At 39.4% G+C, this 21433-nt stretch overlaps 2 protein-coding genes across 2 annotated transcripts; both read right to left on the bottom strand.

Annotated features, from left to right (window-relative positions):
* Window positions 1–4651: 4651 nt before the first annotated feature.
* LOC110901934 (uncharacterized mitochondrial protein AtMg00240-like) lies at window positions 4652–5083 on the bottom strand. The gene has a single exon (XM_022148691.1). The coding sequence runs from the start codon at window positions 5081–5083 to the stop codon at window positions 4652–4654; it is 432 nt and encodes a 143-aa protein (XP_022004383.1).
* Window positions 5084–17441: 12358 nt separating this feature from the next.
* On the bottom strand, window positions 17442–20243 carry LOC110899706 (probable disease resistance protein RF45). Its single transcript, XM_022146602.2, has one exon. The coding sequence runs from the start codon at window positions 20241–20243 to the stop codon at window positions 17442–17444; it is 2802 nt and encodes a 933-aa protein (XP_022002294.1).
* Between the last annotated feature and the right edge of the window lie 1190 nt (window positions 20244–21433).

Genomic DNA, 21433 nt, shown 5'->3' with positions numbered 1-21433 from the left:
GGTAAGTCAACTTTCGGCAGAATGGTATGGCAGGCTGACAACTTTCCCACCAACCAAGATTTTCAAAGGTAATTTACCCAAAAAGGAAAACTTAACCCAGAAACCGGTGACCGGAACCTTAACCGGAATATTTGCCGGAATTCACCAAATCACTCAAAAACAAGTTTTCAAGTTACCCAACCCACTTTAAAACACTCCCGGTTAGTTTAGACACGTTTTTACTCAAAGAATGTGCAGGAAAACAAGTAAAAACAGGTGCAAAACCAAGTGTTTCAACACACCAAAACTTGTAAACAACCCGGTTTTAAACAAGGTAAAGAGCGAGGCTCTGATACCACTTGTAGGTCCCTGTTTCGCGGAGGATTACGAACCTAAACCTTGTTATACAAACCTACTAGCGAGTGCGGAATCCAAGCTAGCAAGCAAACCGAGTTAGTAGCAAGTAGAGAAACAAACACACAAAGATTCACCGATTAACACAACTTGTATTAATGCAATGAGGGTTCGGTTACAAGCTCAATGTTTACAGAAGTGTTCTATAAACTCTCTAAGTGTGTGAGTGAGTTCTGGGCAGAATGCTCTCTCAGCTTCTATCTCTCGGGTGTGTGAGAATGGCAGAACTTCAGAACTAACTCACACTCAACACATGCATGGGTATATATACCCAGCTCAGCAGGTCTGCTCGAAGGATTCGACAGATGGTCCGAAGGATCATCTGTCGACCACATGTTACACGAAAGATCAGCATGGACCTCGAAGGATCATCCTTCGAGGTCTAATGGTCGAACCATGGTCGAACCATATCTTTCGATCACCTCGAAGGATCAGGTGTATCCTTCGAGGCTATCCTTCGATCAGAACATCTTTCAACTGTTGTCCAAGTCAAACCGGAGGATGGTTGACTTGGTCAACTTACAACACAAATCAGGACATCGTTTATATCAGACCGAATACAGACAAAGTACAGACACAAGTGCACCAACACTTATGCCTCGTGAGGCGAAGGGAAAACGCCTCGAAACTTGTTTCCGTTCTTTTAAACCTTGGTTCGGCTCAGAATTGCCCCTATACATAATCAATTTGGGACTTGCTAATTACTTCAGTTTGACCTAAAAAAAGTTAAGAACTAGTAACTGGACTTTTATGGTCAAATGGACTCATATACAATTTCACACTTATTTTAATGTTCTAGATTTCTTTCAAACGGAGCATGGTTTGACTTTGTAGGTCAAATATATTAGCATCAAGTTTATTGAGTTCATTTACCTGTGTGACTTGTTTGACCCATTTGACTTCGTAGAGATAAAGTCAACCTGAATCTGCCCATTTGTTAGTGAAATATGGATTGAAATTGCTACCTGCGAGGGATGGTTAATCATGCATCATGTGGTGGCGTTGATAGCTGAAAGACAAGGGGGTACATGCGCTAATCGGCTTTTGTCCCAATTACTGAGTGTTATGTGCCTTATGTCCAAGGCTTGATGCAAAACTACTACCGAGCCGGAGGTCTCCCTGGAAGTAGCCTCTCTATTTCTACAGGGTAGAGGTAAGGCTGTCTACATCTTACCCTCCTGAGACCCTACCTTAACTTTGTTATTGATGGGATATATTGAGTATGATGATGATGATTCTAGTTGGTATGTTCAGTATGCTTACAATAACAACCTTGTTTCAACAGTATAACATTTTTTATATCATATTGGGTTTCTTTGCACTAAAATACAATTTGGGTGACCCGCTTGCCGAAAACCCATTCCAACCCGAACCTGTTTCAACCTAAACCCGTTCTGACTTGAACCTGTTTCAACCTGAACCAATACTAATACGTTTAAACAATAAACCTATTATCTAAATTACTTAGACTAATCTCCTCCAAACCACCCCTATAGAGATTACCGTACCACCCTCATACTTCCATATTTTATCCGTTTTGATCCTTCACATTGGTATTGTTACGTTTTTCACACTCCCTCTCAATACCAATGTTCTTCGTTCCTAAGCTTGATCGAAACTCCATTAACTTTATCTTCGAAAGACTCTTTGTTAAAACATCATCTTTATGTAAGTTGGTATCTATGTACATGTCACGACCCCCGACCCTACCCTGGACGGGAGCCGCGAACAATCGAGTGGTACCGGTGGTTATTTTGAAAAGTATTGCAGCGGAAATTTCATCAGGACCGCGAGTTAGGAAAATATCAAAGTTTAGAAAACACCGGATTTTATTTATTAAATAGATGGGATAAAACCTTGTTTTGAAAGGTAGCTTTAATATAGAATAAATCCGATTGCATAAAACAACTTTTCTTAATTTAATTTAATTGATAAAATGAGCCACTTCTATAAGCCTTGTTGGTGCCGCATCATCACCCTTATTCCAATCTACAGTAATTACCTGAAACGCGTTTTAAAAAGATTTGGTCAGCAGGAAATACTGGTGAGTTCATTCATTTTTATACAAAACGACACACTGTTATAATGTATAGTATTAAGGGCGATTACAATATTTATATATCAACCAATTACCCAACGGTATTTGCCACTCGATTCGTTTCTGTAACTATGGTCATATCACCCATTGGCTAACCCGTTGTCCAATGGTGACGGTTATCAAGTAATGTATACAAAACCCCACATACCGGCTGTAATTGAAGACTACAAAGACTTAATCCCTGTAATTATAACTTTGAAACCAAACATGATTTTGAAAGCAATTTTGGTAAAAAGAGAATGACTCACAAACTGTGAGGAAAGAGAATGGACTCACCTCATAAGCATGCAGTATTGATTTAACAAGCTTCTTAATTCTACTCCTTCTGATAATTAAGCATATACTTTATGGTTTTGAACCTTCTGATGATTAAGCATCCATTTTGATTGTAAGAGTATGGTGTAGAGTTTCGGGTAGTTAAACATTTAGTTTAACAGAGTGGAATACGTATTAGTGCAAAACCACATCAAACCTAACGATGGTCACGAGATTCGAACCTTAACGAATTTCACAAAGTATAGTCTTATTAGACAACACTTTGGCATCCGTTTAACGAACTCACAAAGTGTAGCACTTTGGCATCCATTAGTTGGTTCCTGAATCGATCGGACAGAATATCGCATCGGTGATTATTGGTTAGAACACCAACGTATAGAGAGAAGAAGAAAAGAAATGAGCAAAGGAAATGAATTCCTAGGCTTCCTATTTATAGGTAAGAAGTATGAAATTTCTAGGAAGTTTCCTATAGCTTTCTAGGAAGTTACCTATACATTTTCTAGGAAACTTCCTACCTAAATATATATCCTCTTACACCTTCCTAGCACCTTCCTTTGATATTATCTATTTCATATATTTTTATTTTTCATGTATATCTATCTAGATGTTTAGTTAATCTTATTTAGCTTAATTAATCTTGTTTAGCTTAATTAATCTTGCTTAGCTTAAATAAATTTTGCTTAACGGATTAATAAATCTTAATTAATCTTAATTAACCTTTCTTAACTTAATTAATTAATTAACTACTTAACTAATTAATTTATCTTAACTCTTATAATTTGCTTAGTTGATTACTTAACTTAATTAGCAGATTAATTAATCTACTCAACTAGCTTAACTGCTAAGTTTCCTTAACAACTGAGTGTACGTAATTGGTAAGTTTACTAAGTTTATTTAACTACTAAGTTTACTTAGTTGCTAAGTATTCTAGCAGCTCCCTGATTACGAATTCTAATTTCGAGACATAATGGAACTTGTATTAGTGTAGTAACTCAATTCAACTTTAACGATAATCACGAGATCGAAACCCTCACAATAAATGACAAAGTATAGCCAGATATTGGCAGCACTTAAACATCCATTGGATCGGTTTTAATCGATCGGATAAAGTATCGTACCAGTGATTAGAGTTATTACCCTAATAACGGGCAGAGTTTCGGGATTTAGAGGGTATAACCCCGAGCTACTATTTACTATAATAAAAGCTGAAGGAAAGAAAAGAATTGAGCAGTTTGAAATCTAGCAGTGATCGAGCTATTACCCTGTTATCGCGGCAGAATTTCGTGCTGTGTGTTTTGTAGTAAACAGACGATATCTCAGTGTACGAAGCGAGTTTTTACGTCGAACCAACGCCGAATTTCAAGTGCCAAACTCCCCTATTTATACTGGAAAAACAGCTCCCTCGCGTGGCGCGAGGGGCTGTCGCGTGGCGCAAGGGGTACCCCCTAGCATAGGGTAGCCCCGTGTCTCAGTAGCTTGGGTGAGTCGACATAATGATAAAATTCGATTTCTACGAAAAACTGTGTTGATAATATCAACTAGGGTTTACCCCCCCTCAGTTTTAGGGGCTCTGATCCTGATTCCAACTGTTCTGAAAATTTTAGGGGTCATGCAATACTACTTGGGGGTTTCAATTAGGGTTTCCTATTAGACATAATAGAATAAGAAAAGGTAATTTTAGATGAGAGTTGTTACAGTACACAAGATCAGTATCACCATTTAACACCTTTTCTCGAACAAAATGGTAATGTACTTCTACTTGTTTAGTTCGCGCATGAAACGTCGGATTTTCCGCAAGCTGAATTGCAGATTTGTTGTCACAGTATACCTTTACTTTGTAATCAACTTTCTGACCCAATTCTTCTACCAACCGAACCACCCAAGTCACCTCTTGGGCTGCCATCGCGGATGCCCGATATTCTGCTTCAGTGGTTGATAGGGACACCGTGGCTTGACGTTTACTACACCATGATACCATACTACTTCCAATGAAGAATACGTAACCAGTTGTCGATCTTTGATATTCGGATCTCCTGCATAGTCCGCATCGTAAAATCCATTTAACTCTATACTCGACTCCCTCTTGAACTCTATTCCTAAACCGATCGAATTCTTCACATATCTCAAAACTCTTCGAGCAGCAAACAAGTGAGGTCGGCGTGGTTTTTGCATGAACCGACTCAAGACTCCAACCGCAAATGCGATGTCGGGTCGTGTCAACGTCAAATATATGAGACTTCCGATGATTTGCCGATACTCTGTTGGATTTTCAAGTTCTTGCCCTTCCTTCTCGTACATCTTTGCATTCGTATCCATTGGCGTTGTTGCCGGCTTCGAGTCTAACATATTGAACCGTTGTAGTAATCCAACTGTATACTTTCTCTGATGTAAAAGCAAATTGGACTTTCCATATTCTATCTCCAAACCTAGAAAGTGGCTTAACCTTCCAAGATCTTTAATTCTGAACCGAACAGAGAGATGTTGGTGCACTTGTGTCTGTACTTTGTCTGTATTCGGTCTGATATAAACGATGTCCTGATTTGTATTGTAAGTTGACCAAGTCAACCATCCTCCGGTGTGACTTGGACAACAGTTGAAAGATGTTCTGATCGAAGGATAGCCTCGAAGGATACACCTGATCCTTCGAGGTGATCGAAAGATATGGTTCGACCATGGTTCGACCATTAGACCTCGAAGGATGATCCTTCGAGGTCCATGCTGATCTTTCGTGTAACATGTGGTCGACAGATGATCCTTCGGACCATCTGTCGAATCCTTCGACCAGACCTGCTGAGCTGGGTATATATACCCATGCATGTGTTGAGTGTGAGTTAGTTCTGGAGTTCTGGAGTTCTGCCATTCCCACACATCCGAGAGATAGAAGCTTAGAGAGCATTCTGCCCAGAACTCACTCACACACTTAGAGAGTTTATAGAACACTTCTGTAAACATTGAGCTTGTAACCGAAACCCTCATTGCATTAATACGACTAGTGTTAATCGGTGAATCTTTGTGTGTTTGTTTCTCTACTTGCTACTAACTCGGTTTGCTTGCTAGCTTGGATTCCGCACTCGCTAGTAGGTTTGTATAACAAGGTTTAGGTTCGTAATCCTCCGCGAAAAAGGGACCTACAAGTGGTATCAGAGCTAAGGCTCTTAACCTTGTTTAAAACCGGGTTTTTACAAGTTTTGGTGTGTTGAAACACTTGGTTTTGCACCTGTTTTTACTGGTTTTCTTGTTTTTTCTTTGAGTAAAAACGTGTCTAAACTAACCGGGAGTGTTTTAAAGTGGGTTGGGTAACTTGAAAACTTGTTTTTGAGTGATTTGGTGAATTCCGGCAAATATTCCGGTTAAGGTTCCGGTCACCGGTTTCTGGGTTAAGTTTTCCTTTTTGGGTAAATTACCTTTGAAAATCTTGGTTGGTGGGAAAGTTGTCAGCCTGCCATACCATTCTGCCGAAAGTTGACTTACCTACCCATCACCTTTTCACCAACCCGTCACATCTGTGTCAGTGTGTCAGTGCTCATTCGAAAGATATCCTTCGACATCGAAAGATATCCTTCGACATCGAAAGACCATCCTTCGATCAGTGACAGCTCGATAGATAAACATCTTTCGAGTAGTCCTTCGAAGTTCGAAACACATCTTTCGATCAGGGAATCTTTTTGAAAGATAGTTGTTTTATCTCGAAAGATAAGGATCTTTCAAGTGTGAATCTTTCGAGATTTTGAGTCTTTCGAAGCCAGTGCTCGAAAGTCAACAGTGATCCTTCGAACACTGTTGATCATTCGAACAAGTGTGATCCTTCGGAAGTTAGCTATTCGAAAGATAAGTGTCCGAAAGATAGGGATTGACTCGAAAGATAAGGATCTTTCAAAAGGGAATCCTTCGAGTTCTTGAATCTTTCGAAATTATTGTTCAAGACTCAACAGTAATCCTTCGAGTACTGTTGATCCTTCGAACAGTAGTTGATCTTTCGATTGTGGTCTGTTTATTGTTAACAAGTTTCTGTGATCTCAGATCTTTCGACCAGGATCCTTCGGCTGTGTGATCTTTCAGGTGGCAATCATCCTTCGTGACTTTGACATAGAATTTATTTTTCTTGTCAAAGATGAATCCGAGTTGGTGGGGAACTCCTGCTCCAGATAATGGTGAATATACAAGTTCAGGTGTCACTCCCTCATGGTGGGGTACACCGGCTCCAGACGATGGAAAATACACGAATACAAGGTCATCTCCATTATGGGCCGAACCTCCCACACCACCTCGAATTACTGCAGAAATGTGGGCATCAGTTATCAATCAAAGGCAAAGTGAACCGAAAATAACAACAACCGATTGTTTTGGCAATCCAATACAAGTTCCTGTAAAGCCGCCTCCCACCACAGACATTTTTGGAAATCCATTACCCCCAGTTTCCGTACAACACCATTATTCTACTGTAGAATCGTCACTTCTTAATCCCAAGAACAGTAGTCAGACAAAAACGGCGTTGTACGCTGAAATTGTCAAAGATGTCAGCAATGGTGGATCCTCGGGGAATGATAACAGTTCTGAACATGTTAGAAGTTCAGGTGAAGATGTTTCAACTTCAGTGGAAGGTGATATAACTTCAAGTTCAAGTGAGGATGGATCTGGTATTGATTCTGATGCAGAAAGGCCAACACCTGAGAGTAATTCCAGTCAGGTATGTGTTGATGAACCAACTGCTGTAGATTGTGATAATTGTGCTAGATTAAAGGCAAACATGTCTGAGTTGCAAGGCAAACATGATGCTGTACAAGCTAGTTTGTTTGACTTGCAAGACAAACATGTTTCATTGAATGCCAAGTGGTGTGAATTGCAAAGCAAACACGAAGCTTTGCAAGAGAAATATGATGTGACATTTATCCACAACCAGAAGTTGACCGTGGATCTTTCAAAATGCACAGAAGCCAATATGTTTTATGAAAACCATGAAAAAGAATTTAAGTCAATGATTGAGACGTTAAAGAAAGATAAAACTGAATTGACTAAAATGGTTTCCAGAAAACAAACGGAAATTAATTTGTATATCTCACGTCTTGAGACAATGCAAAAAGAAATGGCTTGTGTGAAAACCGAAAGTGATGCGATCCAACTTAAGCTAGATAGTTATTTGAGCTCTAGCTATGTGTTGGATCACATCATTGACGTTCAGAAAGAAAAACGGGATGTCACATGCATAGGATATAAGAAATGTCCACCACCTGTGAGACACAATTATGATGCGATGCCTGACGAGGAGGATAGAGTGTTCTTTGAACCATCTGTTCCTCTAGATGTAAAGGAGTTTGCAGCAGGACTCGGATACAAGAAAGATGTATCACCAGACTCAGATACTTCAGCAGATGCATGTGTGTCCTCTGCTGAACTGAATCAGGATCCTCCAGTCATCATTGAGGATGCTGATTCTTCTGATGATGAATCTGATGATACCATCCCAGCAAAGTCTGATGCGGAAGTAAAAAATGGGGACATACCTCTCGAGAATTACATTCTATGTGATCCTCCTGCAAAACCCGCTAAGACTGTTGCAATCGAGTCCTCGTCTGCAAAAGAGTCGGAGGGTGTGAATTTGCTGTACACTCTTGTTGGTGATGATAAAATCTACTCTGACAAAGATTTTCCTATTAAGAATGTTAATCAATCTTTAATAAGTAAAGTCTTTGAAGATTCGACAAGTAAGTTTTTGGGAAAGACAGGACCACGTGTTACAGTTACACAGTGTCCTCCCATTCCAAAGGCCGAAATTCGAAAACAATTTGGGAATAAGAAATTACCAACAGAGAAAAGGCAGCCAAATCATGCCAAACCTAAAGGAAAAGCATCGACTCAGGGTCAGAAGAAAAAGGCCCAAAAGAAAAACAAGAATGTGAACTTTGTGAAATCTAAGGGAACGGACAAAATCGAAACTTTTGAGAACAAATCTAACTTAGATTTTGTTAAACAAGCAACAGTGTTGAAAAGAAATGATCCAAACTGTTCAAAACCCAGTACCTCGGGATCACAAAGTTCATTATCATCGTTAAGACGAGCACATGATGCTTCGGGGATTGTTGAACGAAGATATTGTTTTGAGTGTGGAACAATTGGACATATCATTCGAAATTGTCCATATCTTCATAATTTGAAAGCAAAGGTTGATGATCCCCGTGAACAAAATCATGCCGCCCAAGAGAATAGAAAAGGCAAACAGGGCGAAAACAAGAAAAAGGCTCGGAAGATAAACCTCGTGAAATCAAGAGGGACTGATAAAATTGATACTTCCAAAAACAAATCCAATAAGGATTTTGTTAAACAAAGTAAAATTTTGAAAAGAAACAGTCAAAACAACTATACACAACACACAAACGGTTGTGATGTAGGACCAAGTACCTCAAGATCACGAAGTTCATCATCCGGCTATTGCAGTTATGATACTCCGAGGTTTGTTGAGCGGAGATCATGCTTTGAATGCTGTGAGTATGGGCACATCATTAAGAATTGTCCATATCTCACCAAAAGAAAGACAAAAATTGATGCCCCCCATGGTAACAATTACCATAAAAGATCTGTTTCACCAAAACAGGACCCTCGTCTTGTTAAACAACGAGCAAAGAAACAGAAAAAGAAACAAAGAAAAGAAGTTGAAAAGTTTTTAAAACCGGAGATTATCCAAACAAAATCTGTTAAATCAGATGTTAAACATGAAAAACAGAAAGAGATTTGGATACCAAAACCGGTAACTGTTTCAGGGGGAGCTACATCAATTCCGAATCATCGGGAAATGGATGTTACAATTCTCGATGATGACGGACGACCCAAGTCTGTGAAGGCTTGGGTCCCACTCTCCAACTAATCTCTGAGTGAGTGTGCAGGAAGTTCCAGGAGGAACTATTGATAGTCTTAGGATTGTTGATAGTGGAATGTCCTTGCACAAGATAGGCGACAGAAGAAATTGTTGCCTTTGATGGAGAGAAAGAAAAGAAGAAGAAAATGTGATTGAATGATGGTGCAAAATTCGACCAAATGAAGAACGTGCCGAAAATTTGGTCATTCTGGTTCTTGATCGGGTCCGCAGGAACGAATGAAGTGAAATGTGTGTCGATGCCTTGGAGTGCATTGAATATCCGCACACCATTTCTGAAAGAGAAAGTCACAGACCTTCGCTGGTGCAATATGGAAGACCAGCCGGACCCGGAGGTTTACGACCTTGTTGCTGTCAAGAGATTAGTCAGTAGCTACAAAATCGACTTTGAAGTCCACACCGGGTGGATATCAAGTTTGGAAGAACACTTAGATTCCTTGCAATGCATGAAACGGTTGCAGGATACGGTTTTTGAATTTCTAAATCTCTCCTATACTTGTTGATTTTTAAGCTACTTTATGAATTATTATCATCTCATACAGCACTCTTTGGCCTGACACGTTGATCTCAAATATCACCTCACACGTGATTGTTTCTTTGTGAAACTCGTCAATGTTGTCATGGTCCGCACCGCTTACCGACATGCCAATTCATTTTTCCAAAATTTGTTAAATCTTTTCTGATAAAACTTATTTTTGGTAAATGGCATTAAGGTCAAGCAAGAGTAAACCAACATCGGAAAATCATTTTTGTAAATATCTTTGTGTGTTTTTAAATTTGTCTTAGTTTGTTGATTTTAGGGGGAGTAAATCCAAAAATCGGAAAATACAAAAACATCGAAAAATTTCAAAAACACAAAAACAATAGAAAAACAAAAATGAGTTTCCTGGCGAGCAAAAGAGAAAATGATAGTACATCAGTGGTCTATCCAAACCTCTTTAAACCTTAAATGAAAAACGATAAGCAGCTCTATATAAGATGTATCGGTAGGCTCACAATCATTTTAAAGTGTGCAGGGTGATATAAATCTTAATCGACTGAAGACCAGGTGGGAACCATTCATTGGCATATGGTCTTAGTACCGAAATTTCGTTTGATAGATTGCCGAGGTTCTGAGATATTCGGTCTTTATGCTGCTTATCATCTGGGTATCATGGTTGTATCTTTTACCGAAAAATAACGGGGACGCAAGTCTAGATCTTCCATGATACTATACATACGTGTACATATTGCATACTGCATTCGACCTCAATAAGTGATAAACAATCACATGTCCAAATCAAATAAGTGATAAAATATCACATTTATCCGGGTGTCAAGTTCGTCTCTCTGCTGTACGGAAGTACTGACCTGTTCACGGACTTGCACCTGTGCCCTCATGCATACGAAAATCAAGTTCCTCATCAATAAGTGATTATATCACAAAGGACTTGTTTTCAAATCAAAATAAGTGAGTATCTCACAATTTATACGGTCAAACAGATGATAATCGGTATACTCACCGGTAAGATGAACTCTCGTGCATACCTTGATACGGGAATGTGTCGTGATGTGGATGAACACCGGTCGGTAAGTATAAATCATACATTAACGTATCCCCTCGCCATGATTACATCTGATAAGTTGAGCTTAAGTGGACAACAATACCGATAATTGTTATAGGATGCTTATCTTAATATTAACTAACTGAACAACAAGAGTGTTTTGGCATGACCGTACACTGATATGATTCTCTTACCCTCGAAACTCGCAAAAAGAATGTTTGTATATATTTATTTATTTACTGCTTAACTTTTATTGTTTTTCTTTTAAACAGTTTCGTCGTTTGGTGCATATCAGCACGACATTAGCGGTGATGTCGTTTGATAACACTCAAAGGATTTTAAATTGTTATCTTTTAATTTCAAAAACACGCCTAAAATCCGTGTTTTAATATAAACTTTATAAAAGCCAAAAAGATTTTATTTCTGCTTTATTTTCGATCGTACGATGTTGGAGCTCAAGTCTTCGCTACCTGAAACCTGACTGAAAACCGAACTGACTAAATCTTCATAAACGGTCAAAATTTGCAGATTTTGAAAGTTAGAATTTAAAATTGATAAATTTATTAAACTTTCAAACTGTCGGACGGTGTTTGATTTTGACATGGTCACTCGTGTGTTATTTGTTTATACTATTCCAAGCAGTTGTTCTCATTACGCGTTTAGATTTCTTGCATGTGCAGATTCTAAAGGCTAGGAGAACATGGTCGATGACAAGCCTTGGAATGAAGACACGACGAGAAGGCGCTCAAAAGATGAAGATGATCGAGTTGCCGCTGGCCATCATCAACACCACAAGGATCTCACTTCATAAAGATAAAGTCTTTTCACGAGCATAACTCAAGGGGGAGCTTATGTTAAGGGGGAGTTTGTCAACACACTTCCTACATGATACGGGTAGTTTGTTGATACACTCTCTACTTTCAAGACGTGAAGACTTTGAAGATCCTCCGGCATTGAAGACATGATAGGACATCAGAGTCTTGAAGACCTGAAGACCAAAGACTGTCGAAGTTCCAGACAAGTCTACACTTTTAAAAGAACAAGACAAAGCTTAGAGATCAAAGACAAAGCTACAGCCAAGGGGGAGTTTGTTGGTGCACTTGTGTCTGTACTTTGTCTGTATTCGGTCTGATATAAACGATGTCCTGATTTGTATTGTAAGTTGACCAAGTCAACCATCCTCCGGTGTGACTTGGACAACAGTTGAAAGATGTTCTGATCGAAGGATAGCCTCGAAGGATACACCTGATCCTTCGAGGTGATCGAAAGATATGGTTCGACCATGGTTCGACCATTAGACCTCGAAGGATGATCCTTCGAGGTCCATGCTGATCTTTCGTGTAACATGTGGTCGACAGATGATCCTTCGGACCATCTGTCGAATCCTTCGACCAGACCTGCTGAGCTGGGTATATATACCCATGCATGTGTTGAGTGTGAGTTAGTTCTGGAGTTCTGGAGTTCTGCCATTCCCACACATCCGAGAGATAGAAGCTTAGAGAGCATTCTGCCCAGAACTCACTCACACACTTAGAGAGTTTATAGAACACTTCTGTAAACATTGAGCTTGTAACCGAAACCCTCATTGCATTAATACGACTAGTGTTAATCGGTGAATCTTTGTGTGTTTGTTTCTCTACTTGCTACTAACTCGGTTTGCTTGCTAGCTTGGATTCCGCACTCGCTAGTAGGTTTGTATAACAAGGTTTAGGTTCGTAATCCTCCGCGAAAAAGGGACCTACAAGAGATTTTTTCGAAGTTGAGCGATTTCTTCATTCCAATTTCTGGATATTATCAAGTCGTCTACATATATTAATACCACTGCTATACTTGTTCCAGCCCGTTTTACAAACAAACTCGCATCGGCTACTGAATTCGTAAACCCACAATGTTCAAGGAATTTGCCAATTTTTCCATACCATGCGCGTGAGGATTGTTTTAAGCCGTATAATGCTTTCTTGAGCTTGCACACATAACCGAATTGCGCCTTTTCTTCGAATCCAATTGGTTGTTCCATAAAAATAGTGTGATTTAGATCTCCGTAAAGGAAAGCGTTGTTTACATCCATTTGATTAAGGCTCCACCTCAAGCTTGTCGCTAAAGCTATCAAGACTCTTACCGTTATCATCTTTGCTACGGGACTGAACGTCTCATCATAATCGAGTCTGTATTCTTGCGAAAAACCTCTTGCCACTAAACGGGCTTTATAACGATCAATTGTGCCATCCGCTTTTCGTTTGAGCTTGTAAATCCATTTACAACTTACCAGTTTAACTCCCTCTGGTTTCGAAACCAACTCCCATGTTTCATTACTTTTTAATGCTTCGATTTCCTGCTCCATAGCTGCTACCCATTCATGTTTTTCACAGGCTTCATGGTAATTTTCTGGTTCTCAAATTACTTCTTCGGTAGTTACAACATTCGCATATCGCTGGTTTGCTCGGCGTTCACGAGTTGATCGTCTGGGTTGCGTCTCTGCCACATTCTCTTGGCCACCTTCTTGAGTCACTTCGACTTCTGATTCAGGATGAACAACTTGTTCGTCATTCTCTTCCTCGTCATCCTCGGACCATTCGAACTTTATTCTGGCCGTTTCTAAATCGATTTTTAGCTGTTCACTATCCGGTAAGATCTCTTTGTTTACAGACCACCAAGATGAATTTTCATCAAAGACAACACTCCAAGACACATAACTTCTTCTAGAGTTCGGGTCACAACACTTCCAACCCTTTCTTTCATGATCATACCCGACAAAGATGTACCTAACAACTTTCTTTTCTAACTTGTGACGTAAGTGGCTCGGTACAAACACGTAGCATACACAACCAAAAACCTTAAAGTAACTTATACTTGGTTTAATTTTGTATAATAATTCAAACGGAGTTACATACCCAAGGCCTTGTTGAGGCAGACGATTAATCACATATGCTGCTGTAGACATCGCTTCTACCCAAAATCGACCCGGTACGTTTTTGTCATGAAGCATACTACCACATACCTCGGCGAGATGACAGTTTTTACGTTCTGATACACCGTTCTGTTGTGGTGTGTTCGAACACGTTAACTGTCGTTTGATATTGCACGCCTTTAGATAATCATTAAATTCCCGTGATGTATATTCTCCACCATTGATCGTAGCATTCGTATTTCTAACCCAACATCTCGTTCTGCCTCTTGTTTGAATTCCTTAAAGTTGAGTATGGCTTTGGATTTTTCTTTCATAAATGCTACCCAAACGAACCGAGTATAATCATCTATAAACGTAATCATATACTCCATACCTCCCATAGATTTTTGCTTAACTGGACCGAACACATCGGTGTGAATCAACTCGAGCGGTTGAGACATCTTCTGTTTAGACTTATCAAAGGGTAGCTGATGAGCTTTACCAAATTGACATCCTCCACATACCATTTTCTTGGAGACTTCTAACTTTGGTAGACCATTCACAACTTCTTTCATGGCCATTAACTCTAGTTTATCATACGCAACAAGACCAAGTCTCTAGTGCCACAAATCAGTGCTATTATGGTTCCTTGTTTTCTCAATATATGCTGATTCTGCAGAGAGAACATACACCGTGTCTTTACGCTGCCCTTGCAGGATTGGTTTTGATTTTGTTTCGAAATTGTCAAAGACCTTCACGTCATGAGGCCCTAATAGAACATAGTTTCCCGTTTCAGTTATTTGTGGAACTGAAATTAAATTCTTTTTCATTCCGGGTACATGGTATACACTTTCGAGGGTTAAATCTGATCAAGCTTTTTGATTCGGGAACCTTACATCTCCAATACTCGATATCCGATGTCTCGAGTTATCTGCTATGACAACTACACGATTACCTTCATATTATTTAGGGTTAGATAGCTTACTTTTATCTCCGGTTAGGTGGTTGGAGCATCCATAGTCCATAATCCAGTCATCAAGTTTGTTTGCCTGATCCTCCACCGTAACAGTTAATGCCGTTACCACCTCTCCTTGAGCGAGAAAAGCCTTAGCATCCCAGCCTTTTTCATCTTCGACCCCGACGCTATTCCCTTCTTCTTGTTTCTTGTCTCGACAATCTTTGGCTATGTGGCCTTTACGACCACAGTTGTAACATTTATACGGAAACCGCTTGTTACTACTGCTTGGTTTCTTTTCGTCTGACTTATCATCCTTGTCATGGTTCTTTTTCTCCCAGCCACCTTTCTTCGCTTTATCATTGTATCGACTTTGATTCTTCCTAGCCCGAGCCTTTTCCTTCCCTTTCTCCATATATAGTGCTTCGGCTTCAGTCTTTACGGTCACTCCGACGAGTTGCTTTGCTAAGGCTTCTTGACTAGCTAGAAGGTTTTCAAACTCGGTTAGCGTAGGTTGATTTGGCCAGCCTTGAATGGCTGTGACAAAGGATCTATATTCAGCTTTCAAACCATGGATAATTATTCTCTTCATCCGTGGTTCACCATTTTTGATTGCGGGTCTAACTCCCCTATTTCCCGGCAAAGAGTCTTTACTTTCCTAAAGTATTGTGGAATCGACAACTCACCTTGAGATAATGACATGAGCTCGCTTTTGAGTAGTTGGAGTCTCGTATCATTCTTCTTTGAGAAGAGGTTTGCTAGAGTATCCCAAGCCAGCTTTGGAAACTCGGTTTCTTGAAAATACTCAAGCATCTCTTCATCAACTGTCGTCTTCAAGATGAACATTGCTCGTCCTGCCTTCACATGCCATTTATGAATCGTACCATTCGTATCGATCCTGGGAACCTGCGTTTCTGAGCCGCCTACAACTTCCCATAGATCTTGTCCCTGAAGATACGACTTTATACATGTTGCCCAAGTCGTGTAGTTTGACTGATTCAGTTTCTTAATCCCACTGACTACTTGAAATTCTGCCATGGAGAATTCTTGAGAGTATTCTTCGTGTTCTTCTTGGTTTCGTTGAATGATCACAGCCTCTGACCGGTTTCTTTACTTCCTTCGATCGTGGCTTCTTGAAGACTGAGTCAATCGGATTTCTTTCCCCTGCGATGAACCTTCTTCTTTTGTTCCCAAGATTCGTTTGTTGCTCTGATACCAGTTGTTGAAACTGGGACGATCAAGAACAAACAAACTAACACAATTTGATCACAACGATCCACACTTTTTACTAATAAAAAAAACTGGATTACAAGTGTATAAAATAAAGAAACAAACTCAGCTATTTATAACCTAAATAACTTGACTAACAAGGAAACTTGACTAACAAGAAAACTTGACTAACAAGGAACTAATCCTGACCCAATACTAATACGTTTAAACAATAAACCTATTATCTAAATTACTTAGACTAATCTCCTCCGAACCACCCCTATAGAGATTACCGTACCACCCTCATACTTTCGTATTTTATCCGTTTTGATCCTTCACATTGGTATTGTTATGTTTTTCACAGTTACAACATCTATAATAGCTTGCTTGATGTCAATTAGGCCTGGCAAAATAAGCTTATCCTTTCCATTTTGGGTTGATATGGGCATTTTAAATTTTAAGATGGGTTAATTGGCATAATTGGCCGAAGGTTGTGAAAAACAGTCAGAGGCGGGTTGCTCAACCGTTGAACCCAAATTTCCACATTTGCAAGTAGATTTTCTTTATAAAAAGGGTTGATAATGGTTTTTCTCATTTAAGAGTTTTATCAACTTTCTCTTGAAGAGTGTTCTCTTCTATATTTTGTGTTTCTGCCTCATGGAACTTTGATGTTTCTTGATTTTCCCTACTTACCACTTGTTTTTCTCTTGCATTTCTGTGATTCTTCTTGATAAAAGCAATGCCCTTAAAAACAAAATCATTTTATTTATCCCTTGGTAGCAAATTTTCTTTGCTATCATCTCTTACATTGTGGTCATGTCATTATATTTCTTTTTCTTCACCACTTTAATACGAAAATCAAACATGTACCACATAACTTCGAATGACATTTTCATGTCCTGATGGCGAATTACCTAAAACCAAATAAAAAAGGTACAAAAACATATAAACAAATCAGTAGGAATTTATGCTATTCTGCTAACTGTATTTATGGGCACCAGATGAATAGAACATTAGAAATGCATATGAGATAGAATATTAGTGCATAGCATGAGTACAAACATTTTAGTACTAAGCAGTTTGTCTATGGCTAATCTCTATTTGCTACAGAGGCTCAAAGCTATCAGATACAACTTGGGTTTGGACTCTTTCAAGGGTAGGTCAAGATAGATAAAGGTTCGGTTTACTAGTGGGACCGTTACTCAGCCGTTCTATTCATTTTCCACAATCTTGGTGTGTTTCTTCTTTTTCTTTCGAGTACCAGAAACAAACTGCTTTGGCATATTTGTCAAGATCAAATTCTCAAAACTCTGTATCTGCAGCAAGGTTACAGGAATCTCCTCTAGCTCTCTACAACACCTAATGTCTAAGGTATGTAGATTCGGCATTGTTCCACCATGTGCGGTCCAAATTTTTAACCTTTCCAGCTTCCAAAGCTTCAGAACTTGGAGCGCAGGGAATCCGTTTTCCGGACAACACATTTCTTCTCCCACATAAGATGCAGCTAAAAGCCTCAGGACAATCAAGCTCGGCAGCTGAGATAGTGTCGGCATGGGATCTTTTTCTAGATGCGAGACTGATAAAGTAAGAACTTTGAGTGCAGGTGGCATCTGGTACCAATCAATAGATTTGTGTAAACTTCCTAATAAGTACAGTTGAGAGAGATTTACAAGACTCGAGAAAGGTTTAACGATGAGCTCTGAAGGCCGGCCCATTTTGTCCTTGGACCTCAATCTTAGAGACGGAAGGCTAGACAGTGATGAAATCCACAAACCGATTTCTTCATAGGAGGATGAATGGCATGTTGTCGTAGTGGTGGTCGTTGTTGCCGTTGTGATGGTCGTTGTTTTTACCGTTGAGGATGACTGCCTTGTCAGATCAAGTTTTCGTAGGTTGGTCATTCTGCTCAAAGTTAAACCAATCTTTCTTGCGATCTTCTCGTCTACGAACAAACCCCATAGAGTTTGGAGCTGGCTCGGAGCTCTATGTCTGGTTGACTGCACAGGTATATCTAGACGAACTCCGTTCAGACAAAGATGTCGGAGATGCTTCATATTCCATATAGAACTTGGGAGCGCTGTGATATGTGTGTGCTTGATGTCAAGTGTTTCAAGGTAGAGCAAATCACCAAGTGAAGACGGAAGAGTGTCTAAGAAAGTCCATCGCAATCCTAAATACCTCAAGTGATATAAGCTCCCCAGATTCTCCGGTAGCTGTGGTCGATAAACACCCTCTAAATCAAGCACCCTGAGCAATCCAAAACCTCTTACTCCAATGATTCTTTCTAAAAATGTTCCTACTTCTTCTGCAGGCGTATCTTTCTTTCTTCCATTGAAGGATATGTAGGACCGTAGATTCTGGTTGAAAGGTTTGGTAGATGGGTAGTCTTTGATATTGGTGTATTCAACCACCCGGCGAACTCCAAATCGAGGTTCTGTTGTTGCATTTGGATTTTCGTCCGACGTTTGGTGGAGGTGGAAGAGGCCTATTTCTACACCTTTCGGCATGAAGATGTCATATAGAACTCCAATCATTCTGCATCTTTTGGGAGTCCCATCAGATCGTCTTTTTGTTATTTCCACCATGTTTCTCTTCACAAGCTCTTCAAGATATCCTTCTACAATGTCCTCCAGAATAACCCCTTCTGATGGCTTTACATAACCCTCGGCAAGCCACAACCGAAACAACCTTCTCACAGGTATTTCAAATCCTTTTCGAAAAAGTCCCAAATAAAGAAAACATAGCTTAACGTGAGGCGTAAGATCATTGTAGCAGAAAGCTAAAATGTCAAACGAAGGTGATTTCGCTGCAAAATCATGTTGCTCAAAAACACTCAACCAATCTTCATACATCATTTTTCTAGTTGATAGCAATCCAGCAAGCATTATTATCCTTAGAGGGGTCCCTTTGCATCTTTCGGCTATTTTGTTCTTTAGATCCTCTATGACATCACCTGCGAATGGGATTCCTTTTACACCCCATACTTTCTTGATGAAAAACTTTAACCCATCTTCCATGTCTAGTGGTTTGAAATGATAATGGGTTGTTGCATCTGGAAATGAAGCAACTTCTTCATCAGGGGTGGTGATCACAACCCTACTTCCATTGTTTGTATCTGGCAACACGTCTTTTAGTTGTTTCAAGAGACCAGAACTTTTTACATCAATCACTACTATCAAGTACTTTTGACCCTTCAAGAACTCATTCAGCTTTACCATCAAGTCCTCATCTTTGAGTTTATCTTTCGCCTTCAAGCTGGTCACTTGTTGCAGTATAGTGATCATGAGATATCTAATCGAGCACTTTGTGGTGAGGATTACGAAAGCGTGACATGGAAACTTGTTCTTGACCTCTAACTTGTTGTATATCGTCTTCACATGAGCTGTTTTCCCTGTTCCAACCTCTCCAAATACCAAAATAATTTGAAGTGGTTTGCTATTGCTGGTTAACTGCTTCACCAACTTTTCAACATCTTTCTTGAAGATGGTTTCTTCCTTCTTTGGTGCATAATAACCATCGCTCTCTTGCCATGGCTGTTCATCGCGATTCATCGCATAAGAACCTTGAACAGGTGCCAGAGCCAATGAAGGTTTTCCTTCTTTCCATTCTTGAATTTCTTTGCTGATTCCATTCATCTTGGATTTGAGTCTGCGAACGTTCATAGAATCAACCATCTCATCTGGTACTTCTCTGCAAAGTTTGAACTTGTTCGCAGTGACGGATATCCGCTTCTTGACCAAACCCATATTTTTCAAGCGTGTTTCTGTGAGGGAAAAAGATTCTATGTCATCCTTCACGCGGTAGACTATGTCTAGAAACTTTAGTATCCATTCTGTAAGCACCTTGTCACCTTGTTCTTGATGTTCTACCTCATTTAAAATGCTTTGCATCTCCCTAAGCTCCATGACAACCCTTTCTACTTCATCTCTAACCTTTTTAAATATATTTGATTCTTCGATCCGTAAGTTTGTTAGGTTGTGTAGTACCACAGAGACAATGGCCTCAACAGCCATTTCTCTACAGTAGGTAGAGACAATAGTTTTTGGTGTGTGTGTGTGAATAGCATAACCAGTAAGTGAACTCTTATCTTTTTTAGATCCACTGATGGTCCTAGATCACTTTGGGCGGCCAAGATTCCATCTGTCACTATGATACTTTTATGCGGGTGTTAGGGTATTCAGGGACCCTAACTAGAGGTTAAGTATTTAGTTAGGTTAAACCAAGTTAGTTTAGAGTTTAACTCGGTTACTAGTGTGTTGTGCTTTAATGCGGGTGTTAGGGTATTCTGGGACCCTAACTGGCTCAGAAAAAGACCAATAATGTTACTGTCAGTATTTTTATGTTCCGGGTATAGTCCGGTTGTTTGGTTGGATAGTAATCCGTTAAAGTGCTTAACAAAGCTTTTAAGTGTCGTAAATACCATTTTTAGTGACACAACTTATTCCCCAAAGTGTCAGGAATATTTTCCTCATGTTTTGGCACTTTACTAGTTAGCCAGAAGCTGATATGTTAATTAAAGTGCTGTGTTTTGTGCTTAGAGTACGTTTTAGGCACATCCAGTCATTATATCTTATTCCTAGAGACGCAGTTCTACAACCCTTGTATCCCTACACTCACTATGGGTGTAGTAAAAATATTTCTGGCTCCTACAGGCCTTAGAGGCAGTGTCTGCCTGATGCTGGCTTTATCAGCATGTTCAATAGGTTATCCGTTCAAACGCTACTGTGCTTTTGTGCATCATGTTTGTCACTAAGGTTCGACATGTAAATTGTGTAGTGACAGTATGTAAAGTATGATGCAGGAATATACAAGTATTAGAAATCAAGTAGCAGTTCATCAGCAATTTCAGGTAAGCACGGTAATTAGGCAACAATTAATTATCAATTAAATCGTACGGATACCTGGTTTAGTGAGGGTTGTCACAATGTAACCTATATAAGTAATGCGATTGGATCATAACGTAAAGTAAATTGAATCTATATCGTACAATCATAACTTATTCTACAGGATTAATTAAAGCTTTGGAAAAAAAAGAAAGAAAGAAAAAGAAACCTTAATTTGACTCCACTCTGTTCAGAACAAAATTTATGAAAATGTACATAAAATAAGGAAGAAAACGTATTATATTAAAAAAACAACTCGAATTGATACAGACGCATACATAAAAATATGCACGTAAAAATTGTTTTTTAAACGAAAAACG

Source organism: Helianthus annuus, chromosome 8, assembly GCF_002127325.2.
Source record: "Helianthus annuus cultivar XRQ/B chromosome 8, HanXRQr2.0-SUNRISE, whole genome shotgun sequence".
NCBI lineage: Eukaryota > Viridiplantae > Streptophyta > Magnoliopsida > Asterales > Asteraceae > Helianthus > Helianthus annuus.
The sequence above is the reverse complement of the archived record's forward strand: the minus strand, read 5'-3'. Positions and strand labels throughout refer to the sequence as shown.